The 15639-nt window shown below is 34.0% G+C and overlaps 4 protein-coding genes across 6 annotated transcripts in view; 2 read left to right on the top strand and 2 right to left on the bottom strand.

Annotated features, from left to right (window-relative positions):
- LOC108748727 (fasciculation and elongation protein zeta-2) overlaps window positions 1-4661 on the top strand; it is a 12260-nt gene extending 7599 nt beyond the window's left edge. Inside the window, exons 3-9 of the mRNA XM_018487024.1 lie at window positions 3094-3216; window positions 3402-3558; window positions 3647-3755; window positions 3860-4122; window positions 4298-4373; window positions 4435-4500; window positions 4632-4661. Of these exons, the coding sequence (XP_018342526.1) occupies window positions 3094-3216; window positions 3402-3558; window positions 3647-3755; window positions 3860-4122; window positions 4298-4373; window positions 4435-4500; window positions 4632-4648 (811 nt within the window). The 3' untranslated portion in view covers window positions 4649-4661. The remainder of the gene's footprint in view (window positions 1-3093; window positions 3217-3401; window positions 3559-3646; window positions 3756-3859; window positions 4123-4297; window positions 4374-4434; window positions 4501-4631) is intronic.
- An 814-nt stretch (window positions 4662-5475) lies between these two features.
- LOC108748730 lies at window positions 5476-6509 on the bottom strand. Its single transcript, XM_018487026.1, has 3 exons — window positions 6180-6509; window positions 5830-6061; window positions 5476-5681 (listed from the first exon to the last, which is right to left on the bottom strand). The coding sequence occupies exons 1-3, from the start codon at window positions 6344-6346 to the stop codon at window positions 5592-5594; spliced, it is 489 nt and encodes a 162-aa protein (XP_018342528.1). The 5' UTR covers window positions 6347-6509; the 3' UTR covers window positions 5476-5591.
- A 242-nt stretch (window positions 6510-6751) lies between these two features.
- On the bottom strand, window positions 6752-15122 carry LOC108748726. 3 transcript variants are annotated; one of them, XM_018487022.1, is made up of 9 exons: window positions 14984-15008; window positions 14622-14755; window positions 10058-14092; window positions 9734-9903; window positions 9481-9656; window positions 9167-9377; window positions 8943-9086; window positions 7045-7223; window positions 6752-6956 (listed from the first exon to the last, which is right to left on the bottom strand). In XM_018487022.1, exons 3-8 carry the CDS (start codon window positions 14040-14042, stop codon window positions 7071-7073), a joined length of 4839 nt encoding a protein of 1612 aa, XP_018342524.1. In that variant the 5' UTR covers window positions 14043-14092; window positions 14622-14755; window positions 14984-15008; the 3' UTR covers window positions 6752-6956; window positions 7045-7070. The 3 variants fall into 3 exon arrangements, with proteins under 3 accessions (XP_018342524.1, XP_018342525.1, XP_018342523.1); XM_018487023.1 differs by having other exon boundaries at window positions 10064-14092; window positions 14622-15122; XM_018487021.1 differs by having other exon boundaries at window positions 14622-15121.
- On the top strand, window positions 7460-8816 carry LOC108748729. The gene is made up of 4 exons (XM_018487025.1): window positions 7460-7750; window positions 7835-8023; window positions 8099-8311; window positions 8607-8816. Exons 1-4 carry the CDS (start codon window positions 7625-7627, stop codon window positions 8784-8786), a joined length of 708 nt encoding a protein of 235 aa, XP_018342527.1. The 5' UTR covers window positions 7460-7624; the 3' UTR covers window positions 8787-8816.
- Window positions 15123-15639: the final 517 nt, after the last annotated feature.

Genomic DNA, 15639 nt, shown 5'->3' with positions numbered 1-15639 from the left:
TATACAAAATGTGTTTTTTCTTTTTATTTCATTAATTGATTTGCGTCAGATTTCTGATTCGACAGACAGAAGTTTGGAGTCACTTCCTTAACTGAACGTTTCATAAATATTTTGATACTGATGAAAACGCATGACATGAAAATTTAATCTCTGTTTTGCTCCTTCGTTCGTATCGAGCTACACCACCCTCCAAACAGAGGGCGAACGTCAATATCGGCGCGCACGCGCTTCAGATAGCAGCGATCACATTTACGGGGTGTTACGGGGATAAATTTATACGCGAAGGCTATATATGTATATATATATATATGAAAATTTATCTGATTTTAATTAAGAAAAGATCCTATAATTTTTTTAATATTCTCTCTCTCTCTTTCTCTCTCTCTCTCTCTCTCTCTCTCTCTCTCTCTCTCTCTCTCTCTCGTGATTTTTGTATTAGGAAGCAAGCCAATTTAGAAGAACTGATAAGAGCTATTTGTGCAAAATTGCGAAATCCCCATTTTTTTTAGATTAAGCTAATTTTACATCACTCAGCTTCCTTTTATCCTTTCTTATTCACTGTGATTTTTGCGAACGTTCAAAGATTAAAAATTAGCTTGACTTCGTACATACCATGCGGTATAAAAATGTCTGGCCTTTTCGATCTGAACAACGTGTACACTGGAGATAAAGCCACTTTACATTAATCAGGGACTCAAGTGGATTGAGTTGACCTCGATTTATTAACCCACGACATCAAATGGTCGATCAATGCGTCGACTATTTCATATTGCTGCCGTTTTCTTTTTTCTACACATAATAAGTACATATATACAGACACGTGCGAGTTTTGAACAAAATAAACGCCGAAATATTCCATATTCCCAATATAGATTTTAATGATTTTACTTGCTTAAAATATTTCTTTATACCATTTTCTTAAACAAAAATTAGAAGCTTTTAATTTATATTTTAATTTATTTATATTTTACATTTGAGTCTAAAGAATTCATATGTAAGTAAAAACTGATTTGAACTTTCTGAGAAATATTGATTAATAGAAAAATAAAAAATTGCAATCTTTCTGTCGACTGTTCCATTTAACACTTGGAGAAAGTACAGGGAAGATTCGTTAAACGCGAATATTTAGCGGAACTGACAATGAGAGATATTTTAAGAAAGAGATAGAGCTTTAGTCGACTTTTAAAATACATGGTTTCTGTCGCCCATCGACTGCGAGAGGACATTTGAAGGGAAAGCAGTAAAGGAAGTTAATGATCGATTGATATTTCAGTTCCTGAGGATATTACAGGTCTCTGAATGTCGTTTTTGCTGCTCGGCTCCCACGAGACTACATTGTTCGCAAATTCGCGCCGCGAGGATTCTTCGCTCTGGTCGTTCTTCGCATGAAAAATTACTTCCTTTAGAAAACAACATGTTATCGGCGTAACGTCGTTGACTTACGTTTTGTTTGCACTTGATTAAACGTCTTATCTATGCAGTGCGTACACGTACAATGCGTAACGCAGGAAACGCCCACAGCCTGCAATGATTCACGCGGCGTCCTAGAAAGTCTGTCGCTCTCATCACCATAGAGGGTGTCCCAAATGTGTCCTAATGAGAATGTGCTTACGGATATTATATTAATGATATAAACAGGCACGATATTAAAAAGACGAAGACTCCTCCTGAATGAGAAATCTGTCTCTGACGACAACCATATATAGAACGTTCCAAATACGTGTTTCTACATTATAGAACAACACACATTAGCACGACTCAATAGATAATATCGTGGCATTATATCATCCTCATTGGAACATCTGCATTTATTGATCGCGCATTACACGTCATGCTCTTGTAATATCTCGTAAATCATGTCCTTCACGATAAAATTACGCGACATTTCTATCATACGTCCTCATTAACCTTTAGATGGACACCGGAAATTGTTATGACATCTCTATGAGCAAACATTTTCTTTATCCATTGTATATATGCAAAAAGAGAAAAAGAGAGAAAATTAGAAAATACAGGGGGTGTCCCTCAATTTTTTGCTAAGCGCTTTTGTATAGATAGAGGAGACTAAATTGAGTCGAAAAATCCTCTATCATTTTGTAATTTTCGCAATAATTAATGAGATATTAATTAAAAATTGCCGAATATTGGTCTTCAATAATTTTTTACTCAAACACTATCAACTTTACAGAAAAACAGCAAGAGATAAAAATTATTTATTTTCTTATAGAGCTTTAAGAATTTTTTATCAATTTTTTTAATACTACATTTTCTTGTTGGCAACTATTTTTACCAGCATGAGAAAATGCGATATTTAAAGATTCTGAAAAAATTTTTAAGAATTGTATAAGAAGAAAATAAGTAGTTTTTGTTTCTTGCTGTTTTTCTGTAAAGTTGATAATATTTGAATAAAAAATTATTGGAAACTAATATTCAGCGATTTTTAGTAATTAATATCTTGTTAATTATTATGAAAATTGCAAAATAATAAAAGACTTTTCGACTCAATTTAGTCCGCTCTATTTACACAAAAGCGCTTGGCAAAAAATATTTATCTATCAGAATAAAAAAATTGTGAAAGAAGGAAAAATAAAATAAAATAAAGATTTTAAAAAATGTTCTGAAATAATCTCGTTATCTTGGTATTAATAAAATAGTTAACATCATTATGTATTTTCGATTATTTATGTAATTTTGAAATTAAAGCTATAAGATAATTCCCTCTTATACATTTCAGAAAATTGTATAGATTTGTTACAAAAAATCAACTACATGCTTTAGAATTTTTCAAATAAAAATTAAAATAAAACAGAGGAAAATGCGGTAATTCTAAATGAAACATTCAGCAGATAAAAGTCGATGACACATAGGTATATTTAAAGTATAATACATTAATTTCCTCGACTAGAGAATACTATGAATTAGAGGATATGAGTCATCTGAAGATTCAACATCTATTTATATTAAATAAATTACGTATATTAAGCCTTTAATATAAGCGATTGCTAAGATCAAGCAAACAATTGCCCTTAGAAAATGTCAAGAGATTCTTTGCGTGTTAATAACAGTATATGTTCAACATTGTATTTTTTACAGGATGTGGTGGACGATTACCGGAACTTTCGGGAATATATTACCCATCGACTGGAGCAAATCCTACGCGCGGAAAATGCATATGCCCGCTTTGAATTTGAACGAAGCACCTACTTCGACGGAAAGGTAGATACATTTATTTTTTGCCACATTTTATTATTTGTCACAAATATAATTATTTGTGGAAAGTTTACTTTGCAGCGATTACACATTTTTAAAAACAAATTTTCTGATTTCGCTTCCTCACATTGACTCTAACATTCGTAAATTCATACTTTCGTTTCAATATTTTCGTTTTTTTATCTCTGTAGACCCGAACTGGAAGATTTAAGTAGCGAAGACGAGGCAGTTGCCACAGATTTGGACATGCATGCTTTAATCTTATCCAGCAGTACCGATACTCACAGTCCGGAAGAACCGCTGAAGACTGCAGAGGAAGTTCTTCGCGAGATAGATGACATAATGCAGGTATAACCTTGGCGCAATCAAGTATTCTTACCGATGTAATAATGACTAAATAAATGATTAATAATTTTACATCTCGTCATCGCCGTAGGAAAGTCCGTCAATGGAAAGATCGCCAGATTCAGAGGGTTCTTTATTGGACAGCGATGAGGCTTTGGAAAGAAGTAGAGAAGTACTTGGATCACCACTTCATGAAAAAAGTATGTTTTGAAATAATAATTATATGACATAAAAGTATTCTTGTTAATGATAGAAATTAATTAATTTTTAAAATAAAAACATAAAATGTTGAATGTATTTTTAGAATTAAAGCAACTTTCCTCCAGCCAACTGACTGAACTTCTTGGAGAAATGGAATCCTTGATTGCGGCTTTGAGCGAAACACTGATCGCAGAGCTTGCGCTTCGAGACGAATTAGAATATGAAAAGGAACTAAAAAACCAGTTTATCTCTTTACTATTGGCTGTGCAAAATCGACGTAGGCAGCATCATGTTACAAAGAAAAGAAATCAAATGCCGAATGGTACTAGTCCGTTACCACAACATAGGTCTTTGCAGGAGCCGAAGGTATACCACTGTATAGAATTGCACTTACATAGTAAACATTTTACGCATTCATCTATTAACCATTAAATTATGAATACTCTTTTACAGAAAATTAAATCTTTAAATTTAAAAAGTCAGTTTTCAGTAATTTAATTGTACAATTTAGAGAAAATAAAAATTTTCATTTTTATTACAGTACCTGACGACCGTTATTCCATATCATACAGACAGTGGTCCGCCAGACAATCAAGCCTTGCAAGTACTTATCAAAAGTAAGTATTTAATTATATTTTGTATCTAATTACATATATCAATGTATATGTTCATTTGCAGTATTAAAGGCCATTAGCGAGGATAGCCCGACAGTACCCACTTTACTAACAGATTATATACTCAAAGGTAATTAGATTTTCAATTCAATTTTACTAAATCCTATTGCAAATATTAACAATTTTTCAACTCGAACGTTATAAATCATGATCGATAGGCATTTTTGAAAAGTACTTACAAAATTGCTATTCCGATTTCAGTGTTATGCCCGACTTAAGGCAAAATATGTGGAAAAAAAATGAAATGTCAACAAAATACCATGTGCTCTCTTCTTCTTGCCAGTACGCTTTCAGCCGTTATTGTGCCGCATGTTATTGCGTAATTAGTTTATAAGTTATACTTCAGTCACACACTCGATTATTATATTGTAGAAGTAGATAAGGTCTCCGATATTCTATCTAGTCTTAATTTATACATTACGATATGTATATTACTTGCTTAAGATATCATAAGTATATATTTTTAATAACTCGTATAACATATATTATTGACTCGCGTAAATCGTACGTCGTTTTCGGACAGTTTTCATATTTATATTGTACCATGACTCATATCAATTCAGTTTTTTGTATATTTTTTCTTGTACATAAGAATCCCGAGGGAAAGCTTTTATGCAGAGTCATCGCAAAGTCAGCACAGAGCTCCTTATGTAGGATCTTACAAAATGCTACTTGTGTAGATCGATTTCTATTTAAGGAATTCGAATTAGTGTACATTGTTGTAACGCTAGCTAGTATCTAGAGATACTCCATTCATCAATATATATCAGCTCAAAGAGTGAAAATATTACAGTGACGGTCAGTTAAATCACTTGCCTCACCATTCGATAATGTAATTGTTCTCACGCAACGCGCAAAAGCTCGGAACACTGTGTTTGTTAAAGTAAAACAAAAAAAATAAATTATACGACCTCATTGCTCTCAGATATAATTTTTGTTAACTCAATTGCATCGTCACTTGTGTCCTTATACCTTGATTCCTCCACCACGATTTTTTTTTTAATTACTAACATATTTCAGAATTTAATATGTATATATATATGTATATATATATTGCGCAAATATTACATTTTATTACTAGAAAAAAATCAGAAATAAATATTCAGTTTGACGTTATCATTGCCATTAAGTACGATTACAATTATATAAAAATTTTAAAAATTAACTTTCACAAGAGTATCGTACAGGACATTGCGGAGCTAGACAGCTAGGTTGATAACAACAGTTTGAACCACGATACCATTTATCCGTCTAAAAGTAAATTATATAATTATATAGAGTATCTACTATAAGGTACAATATATATATCCAAAATTTATATGATAATATATCGATCTGTAATAAAAATTCTGCTGGTTCGCTTTAAATGATTAAACTGATTAAAAGAGTGTATACATACACCCTGGTGAACAAAGCTGCGGCCAGGAGCATGAAACTTTAAGTCCCCTCCGATCTCAAGCATATTGGAAACTTTCAAAATTGTAGTGGTCGAACAGTAAGTAATCAGAGGCCTCTTTACAGGAAATGTCCACGCTGGTTTACATTCATCAGGACTAGGCTTAACATACCATGCTTCAGGATCGTATCTACGATCGTATTTAACACACATCATCGGTTTATCAGCGCTGCGTCTGAAATTAATCAAGGCGTTTCTTTTATTTCTGTACGGTTCTAGTCGAATTTTTCCTTAAGACCAGCAATTCATCAATTTAAGCCTTTGTCGTTGAATAAAATGTATATTTTCCTCACAAAGAATCCATTTTTGCAAAGAGACATTTTAAACGTTGTAACTCTTGACCGGCGCTACAGGTTCTGTTAGAAAAGCCCCAGTTTCCAAGCGCTTCTGCCGCACCAGTGCCAAAGCCTTTGGAAAACTCATAAGTACATGGCCTTTCCAGTTCTGTGTTCGTAGCCATTTCTTCCGAATAAATAATAAATACTTGTCAATTTTGCGAAAATTTCATGCACAAATGTTGTTCTACAAGGAAAAAAATAGATCCATTGGCTGTTTGAATTGTGAAGTTTGTTTATGTGCAATTTTCGAACTTCTTTTTAAACAATCGCACAAGTCTTCACAAAAACATATAAATTCATACAAGCCAATGAATTCGATAAAATAATACAATATATCAGAAATTTAATTTGATTCTTACAATGAATGTACCTTTATTTTAATCTAACAATAATATAATGCAGAAGAATATATGCATATATATCACATACACACACACATACATATACATATATATGTAAATATATATACATATATATTTATGAATAATAAATTTATATCTAAATGATCTAATAATAAAATAGTCCATCTTTTTGAGTGATTCTCAATATTTATATCTTATATCTAAATTATATCTTATACAGTGCATTGACGTAGAATGTCGCATCAAAAATTGTTTATATGACATCGATTTTATATGTCGATTTTTGTATTATTATCTTCATCAATATTCACGAACCTGTCACTTCTGACCTTTAACATGGATTGCAAAACCACAATTAAACAGTAGTACACTGAAATTAATATTTTCACAATAAGTAATTCATTATAATAAATTATAATGTGTGTATATATATACGTATATAAATTGTAATATTTTACCATGTATAAGAATGGCTTACTGTCGTTTATTCAATTTTTCCATCAATGTAAGCCTTTATAGCAGTCTGGCATTCTATGGAACACCAATGTTGTATTAGTAAGTATGTTTCTGATTCAAGTGCGGCATCTAATTTTTTTCGTAGACTATGACGTAGCAGAGCCTTTGTTGCCTCCATAGACTGAAAAAAAAAGATTTTTTTTTATTTAAAAAAATAATTAGTGTAAAAAATTATAATTGTTGTACACATATACAGAAACGATTCTCTCATTTTACAATATCCTATATAAATACTTTCTTTTATTTTCTTTGTAAATCTGTTTATCTGTTTTTATCAAATTTATTAAAATATGTGCAATATTGCAGAAAACATAGTTTTTATTATCAACACTTTGATTTATCGTATGCCCATATTTCTGTATCTTACAAATGAAGCGAAGCTTCAATGCCATGAATATTAAAATATTTCGTAATTACGAGTCATGTGGGTGCACACGTAGAATCAAGAATATACTAGCATTATTGCTGCCATTTGCGTTAATACAATCTTGCTTATGACAATCGGATCTAGCGCAGTCAAGTATGCACACGATTGTAAATATGTTTATCAAAATTTGTTTCTTCGTTTCTCTGATAAGCGCAAGTGTCAGTGTATACACGACAATTAGCAGTAAAGCTAATAATATTACGTTCAAGTATATGAAAGGAGTTCGTATATGAAAATATACTATATAAATGTAGTTCTTATAAATGAATAACGGCATAAACGACACATTTCTTGAATCAAAACAGGTTGAAGGAGAAAGCGATTTACACAACTGTGAACCTTACGAGGTATGCAATGTAATTCATGATCGATTTTGGATGCCTAGATTAACGGAAAGGCTTTGTCACTGTCCCAATGGGAGCGAGTGTCCGTGGCAATGGACACAAACTTTTGATAATTCAACCATGTTCCTCAATAATAAATCCATTCTGAAGGTATATCGAGAAGAATAAGTATCTAAAAAAATATCTTTCTTTAAACATTTCTGACAGTTACGTTTCCTGATACAGTTCTGTACGCAATTCACGGAATTGGAGACATGCGCGCACAAACAAGAGGCAGTGATAGTACATGGAGAAGGTGATACAAATAATAATTATATAATACCGTACAACGTGACAATGAATTGCGTATGTCCGCAAACACATTACTGGAAGTTGCAAAAATACACGTACAAAGAACATGGTACAAAGAATATTGTTCAAATATTCAGATGTGTCAAGGTATACATTTTATATGTGTAATATAATGCACAGAGAGAAAATCGTTTCTGCATTTTACGAGTTAATTAAGTATTTTCCATGTTCATAAATCTACATAATTTATACACACTTTTTGTTGTATAATATTTATAATATATAAAACCATTAATTCTCTCCTGTACTCTCTAAAAAGAAAAATATTTGAACCATGCAAGAATAGATAAAATTTATAATAATTTTATTTTATTCTAAGTAATATTTAATATTCTTTCATTTATCAACATGTTATTTACTGAATCTGAACTTTTTAATGCAGAAAAGAATGTGTGAAACTTTGGAGTTTTGCGGCTACATACGATCTGATCTATATTCAACATATTATAGATGTACATGTCCAGAAAAACATTTATGCGTTTTCAAAAATAAGACACAAGTAAATGTACAGGAACTGCTCTATTCTGGACCTGCTTATATGGCTTATTGTTATCGTTATTAAATATATAAAACTACTATAATTTAATAAATGTAAAAAACTTAAAAGTTTAGCGATATTATGTACGTAAAATACAATATATATCTCGTAAAATATATTGCAAAGGCATTAATAAAATTAAAATCAAGAAACATTGTTATATATATATATGTAACTTACTTGTGATGATTGATCACTCATAGCCCTTAACGATGGTAATAATTCGACTTGAAACCGATCAGGCCATAAAACTCGAGTAACAAGACCGGCTCTTAATGCTTCACTTGCTGTTAGAGTTCTTCCACCCAAAAGAAGTTCACTCGTCTATCGAAATGTATAGATGTTGTTTTTCTATTATTTTCACATAATGTTATAAATGCTGTAAAAAATTGCTTACGACTTACAATTGCACTGCCTAATATGTGTGACAGAGTAAAGACTGCAGCACCTTCGGCAATTTGTCCTAATTTCCCGTAAGGCGTACAGAATGTTGCTTTATCACTAGCGATTACAAGATCAAAAAGAGGCAACATTGTTACTCCAAGTCCAATTGCTGCACCTTGTACGCCAGCCACTATAGGTTTATTGAAAGTAGCTAAACTTTTTATAAAATCCCTAAAAAGAAAAAAAATTCAATAAAATAAATTATATATAAAGTATTACATCAACTATATAAAATATTATATTAAATTGTGTTTACACAAGTTTAAATACATACTTAACAGCATGTGCCAATTCTTGAGCGACGGATCGTCGTTCATCCTTATTTGAATGCAATAATGTTGAAAGATCAAGACCTTCACAAAAGCTTGTACCCGTAGATGTTAAGAGTACTACCCTACATTCGTCATCTCTTTTTAATATCGACAGAGCCTCTTTAAATTCTTGCATTACCTTAATACCATTAAAGAAATTATGTTTAGCAGTTTATAACGGAGTTTGGAGATTGTCTTACACTCGAAACTACGTACTTGCAATGAAAGAGCATTTCTTATTTTTGTCGAAGAGGATGGCGTAAGTATTAATTGTACAAGATTACCATGTCGTCGTACATTTATTTCCTTATTACTGAATTGACTTTGCATTTCCGTTTTCATTTTGTTACTATCTATATCCAATGTTTTCATCGTGTTTGTATTTACTGAAATATTGTATGATATTTAGCATATAGTTCGTATCAAATTGCTTTTAAATTATTTTTAACATTTTAACATTTTTTCACATGGAAAAGTAAATAAATTATTATATTTTTAATTTTACAAAAAAAAAAATATTATTGAGATATAAGTGTTTACCTTTACCTTTGCTCTTTCGCGTAGTCGCACCATTTCTGGCATTGACAACTGAAAGAGCAGTAGCTGCTTCAGCAAGACAAGCAGATAATTCATCTTCGTTTTTCAAAGAATCCTCAGCATTATCAAGCTCACTTGCTCTGGCAAAAGTCACTTTGCTTCTCATAAGTTTTTTGCTCTTCGCTGTTACCTTGCCTGGTACTGCACCATTCGACGATCGGGTTGTAACTTTACTCGAAACATTGTCTTCAACTGCGGGAATGTTTTCCTGTTGCTTTCCGATCTTGTCCATTTTCTTAATTTCCGATTTTTTACCAGGGCGTACGACATTAACTTTTTCTTCTGTATTATTAGCAATAGTATTGCTAGCAATTGTAGTAGTTGTAGTAGAGATGATACTGGTATTAGTAACAGTAACATCGGTATCGGACTTTTGTATAGTTTTCTTCTTTTTTTTCGTATTATTAATTTTCTCATCTTGTGAATCTCGTCTTTTTTTAGCAGATCTCAACGAATGAACTGTTCCGTCTTCCGACTTGACAGCTTCTGTAGATTTTTCAGGTGCATCAACGCTAACTCTGGGACTTCCAGATGCACTCGAAAATGAACTAGACGAGTGTCTCCTAACGATAATGGACGCATCAGCCGCATTTCGAATCTTTGCGGGAAGAATAAATTCCGTAGGTGATGCAGAAGTTTTTGGTGATGAGACCTGTTCTATCTTTTTATCTTGAACATCAGCCGTATGAATCGTCGTTCTCTTCGACCTCGGTGACACTTTCGTGACATCTGCGGTTGTTGACGTACGTAATCGCAACACAGCATTGCGAACCAATTTTTTTCGGATTTTAAGTTCACGTTGCACTTTTTGCAAGTCCATTACTTTCGCTCGTGACTTTGTGATAGGAACCAGGCGTTTTCTATCCGGCTGCTCTACATCATATAGTAAATTGACAACACCTTCGTCCTGCAACAATCTATCTATCTCATTTATATTCTTCTTCTTAGGTTTCACGTCACTGGATGGACTTTCGGGCGTCCGCTTTAGCGATTTTGAGACAGCTTTCGGAGGTGTCTTCTTCGGCGACGGAGTCAGTTTAGTTTTCAGTTGAACAGATTTCTTATCGGTTGGCACTTTTTGGCGCAGCAACTTCTTGACTACCATTTTCTTCTTAGCTATCGGTCCTTTTTTAGCAAGACTAGGTTTCGACCGTTTTGAAGAAGAATCTTCAATTTTATTAGAAACCGAATCTATTTTATTCTCGGACTGTTTACCTGCTACTTCTTTCGTAACAACTTTCTCATTATTTACAGCAACATTCGTCGTATCGCTCGTTACAACATGATTTTCAATCATCGAGCTATCACTAGAGACGGACTTTTCTTCCATTTGTTTCTTATTTATCGAAACTTTACCTCTATATACTTTCTGCCGTTTTATCGTATTTTGTTCGTGCTCCCTTGCTTTTTCGGTAGGTTTACGTTTTCTGCCTGATCTCGACTCTTCTATTCGTAAGCTTATCTGCTCTTGATTCTTTTCGTGAGATAAAGGATTCAGATCAATACCAACGGATTTTGCATTTGGTTGCGTATTTTCACTCGCTAAATCTATATTAGCCTCCTTTCGCTGTGCAGCAAGCGAACCTTTCGCGACAGTCGTTCCGTCTTTAGATGCTTTACCAGACGCTGCTCGGAACGTTTTCTTTTTCCGCGGTGGAATCTTCTTGGACGATGATATGGGCAATTCAAGGAGTTGTTTCAGCGCCAATTCTCGTTCAACTAATGGATCGAGTTTTGGTGGATTGCTTTGTTCGGAGTGTTCTATAGTATTTGACGCTGTTTTGTTTTCTTCTGTGAGAACTGGTGGCTTCAAAATAGACCAGTCAGGATCAATGTCACCCTCTAAGATGGCCAATAATTCTTTGTTGTCAGAATTGCTATCTTTGCCAGCTTCCGTTGTTGTATTTCCCGCTTTCTTTTTATCACAGTTTTCTGATGCCAATGATACAGAAGAGGGAGGTGGATTTGAAGAAGCGGTTTGCTGTGACAATGGTATAAGTTTTGGTATTGGATTTACTGTGCTACCTCCCAATTTACTAGACAGCCTTTGCGTTAATTTTTTCACAAAGAATATATCTGGTCCGCGAGATGTCTCTACGCTCTTCTGCTTTTCGCGAAAACGTTCCTTCAACACTTCTGTCACTTCTGCTGGCGACGCTATTTGACTGGTTAAATGTCGAGCGCGGCTTTTAGGAACTGTAGTATCGTGCGGCGACGTAACCGGATGCGTATCCATACTTCGTGAAGATTTGTTCACAGATGGTACAGAAGAATTCGTTTCATCTTTATTTAATGACATTGCATCCTTATTAATAGATTTGTTTTTCTTTTGATTTTCTGTTTCTTCAGTCGGCTGCTTCGTTGTACTCTTCTCAACACTTACAATATTATGTGTCTCATCATATTCTTCATTTGCAGAAGAGACTTTTTCTTGGAAAGTTACAACTGATTCATTCGAAACAATCTGGTCCGTCTTTGCCTCATCCATTAGGCTTTTTAATTCGATCTCAACAGAATCTTGCACTTTTGAACTTGATTGCGTATCTTCATCCGTATTCTCAACACCCCAATCGTCAAATATATCTTGGATAAAGCTCCTTTTCTTCGTCGATGAATCCACTGCTAACACTTTGTCAACAGAGGTATCATCTTGTTTATGCTCAGTTATCTCCTTAACAGTATTTTTATGGGTATTTTCAATTTGTGATAGATCTGTTGATTCAACTGCTGACTCAACCTCTGTAATTATGATTTTCTCATCTATAATAATAGTGATATCTTCTTTATCTTTTTTTCCAGAATTAATCAAAGTTTTACTATCAGTTGTTTTTACTTTAATATTTTCATCATTTACACTTTCGTCTATTGCAATTTTCCCATCGATTAGTTTTATCGATTTCGTATCACATTTATTACTATCTATATAGTCCATATTACTTTGTTTATATTGTTCGTCAAGAGGAGCATCTATGACTTCTGTTACTTCTATTATGGTATCGTCACTTTCTTGGCTATAATGAATTAGATCAACCTCATTGTTCCCATGGTCAGATTCCACAATTTGTTTTTCTTGCAAAGTAACATTTTCTTGGTTGCATTCCTTATTAGCATCTTTCTCTTCTAAAGTAACGATAAAATTATCCGCTGTTGCATTAGTCGCAACTGGTACAGTCTCTACTACTACAACTACCTCTGTTTCTTCTTGCACTAACTTAGTTAGTTCAGCATTAGTTGCCGAGTTATTCTGATTACTATCGTTATCAGGCATTTCCTTGATTGTTTCTTCAACTGATTCACATACATCATCACTCTGGCCCCCATGTTTACTAAGTTTAGACTCATCTGGTGCTACATCCTGCTTATCTCTGGAATCGGATTGATTCGCGTCCTCTATTATACTACAATCATTTTCTAGACTATCCGTTAACTCCTTTGTCTCTATTGTCTCCTTTGCCTCTGTTTCCTCTGTTGTCTCCGTTGCTCCTTCATCTTCTTTTATTATTTTAGATTCAGTTATCACATTTAGGCTTTGGTCTTCCTCGTTGGACAAGTGTTGTGATTCATGATTCGAATTTACCTTATCTTTTAAATCATAGATTTGGATCTCTTCTTGTTCTGATTTATATATCTCCGTGATTGGCTCCGTTGATTCAGATTCCACTTGATTATTGGTATCATCAATTTCTTTAGCTACTTCTTTAGATACCTCACTGTGACTTGTCTCTATGTAATCTTCTGACTTAACTATTGTACGAATATCGGTATTGTCTACTGTCAATATAGACTCTGACGGTAGCTTGCACACCTTTGATAAATCTTGATCACTTTCTGCAGTAACTTTTATATCTTGTTCAGGGATCTGAGCTACTTGTGTATCATCCGTTTGAATCTCGTGAACTGTCAGGACAGGCGAATCTGATTGCTCCATGGTAAAGTACCAAGATACTCCAAACTTTTGTTACTAAATCATACGGTTTCCTGTTTTACAAGAAAATATCATAATATAAATCTCATGTATTGTATAATTATGAAAACAGCCATAACCTAATAAGTATAATCTTGTACAAATACCCGTGATAATCCATATAGTAACACAATTGATCTTATATATATCTATAAACAAAATGTAAGTTGCAAGTGGATAAGGCTATAAATCTAATGTACAGTTTATTTAACTAACGGTAAATTTTAATTGATATATAAAAAGTAAGCGGTTCAAAGGTCTGTTTTTTATAACTGAACTAGTATATATTTTTCGAACCTAAAGTGAACAGATATATATTTGATATTTGAAAAGTGATAAAGTTTAAGTACAGTCCAGTGCAGAAATAAAAAACAAACCTTATGATAGCATGCAGGCAAACTTGACTAATACAAAAAGAACAAATTGCATAGTGGTCAATATCCCCCCTCCCCCCTCCCCCAGGCCATCCCCGATTTGAGCGATATTCCGAAAACACGAAACTCAATGAGCGGAACTCCAAATGGCAGAATGTAACAAACTCACCGTGAAACGGAAATGTGTCCATACTTGTTGTATTCCAGTGAGAATCACATGATACACGCCGGTCTTCTCAGGAAGCGGCTGCGTGATCCCTCACGTTACCCGCAAGATCCGCGGTCGCGCGAAGCTTAATTGGTCTTGTGGAAAAAAACAATTATCCCAAAGAGTCCAAACACCATGTTTATAAGAACAAGTCAGGAGCCACGCGCTGTAGACGTGCGTAGACGGTAACTTGAATACTGTCCCTCGAGTCAGATCGTATATCACTGATACGCCCTCGATATCGATTATCGCGCGCGGGATGAACGATACGCAATTCTACAGCTTCCGTGAAAGAGCTCCGGTTTAATCGTTGATTAACGTACGCTAGTTATCTCTGCTCAGACTCAGACCCGCTACGCTTGACGCGACACTAATGAATGACGATTACGTGTGATTTACATGAAATACTAAATTCGATTGCCAACGGTTGCCTACACTGCCCCGAGCGGCCCCGAGCATCCGAGGCCCCGAGCTCCAAGTTTAGGAGAAATGGCCGCAGCACAGACTCTTATGCCTAATTCACATTGGACGCAGCAAACGTCAAGCAGCGAAGCAGCAACCAATCAGTGAGGCGATATTTAGATACGGTATTTATTGACTCACATTATTTATTTAATAAAATAAACCTCATGAACAGTTTTAGATAGAAGTTAGAAGACATCTTCCGCCATGACACTTTGCAGAATCTCATTGATTAGAGTCCTAATGCAGGATTCTAATCTTGATCTTGAACATTTTTGGATTGCATTAATGGTTATGTGCGTGTGTAGTTTTGCTGCCACTGCAGAATCAAGTAATCGGCAATGTTACAATAGTCGAGATCAATCATCCAATTTATGACAATTCATGAAAATTGCGCGACATATCTCTCAGGTGACAGATAAGCCCTTCAAACTTAATACTTTTAAATTTTTACACAATGCCAGTGCTCTTAAATCACGTTCAGTCAAGCCTTTAGTGCGGAACAGGAAGACTCTTT

The sequence above is a fragment of the Trachymyrmex septentrionalis genome, unplaced genomic scaffold (assembly GCF_001594115.1).
Source record: "Trachymyrmex septentrionalis isolate Tsep2-gDNA-1 unplaced genomic scaffold, Tsep1.0 scaffold24, whole genome shotgun sequence".
In the NCBI taxonomy this organism is placed as follows: domain Eukaryota; kingdom Metazoa; phylum Arthropoda; class Insecta; order Hymenoptera; family Formicidae; genus Trachymyrmex; species Trachymyrmex septentrionalis.
The sequence above is the reverse complement of the archived record's forward strand: the minus strand, read 5'-3'. Positions and strand labels throughout refer to the sequence as shown.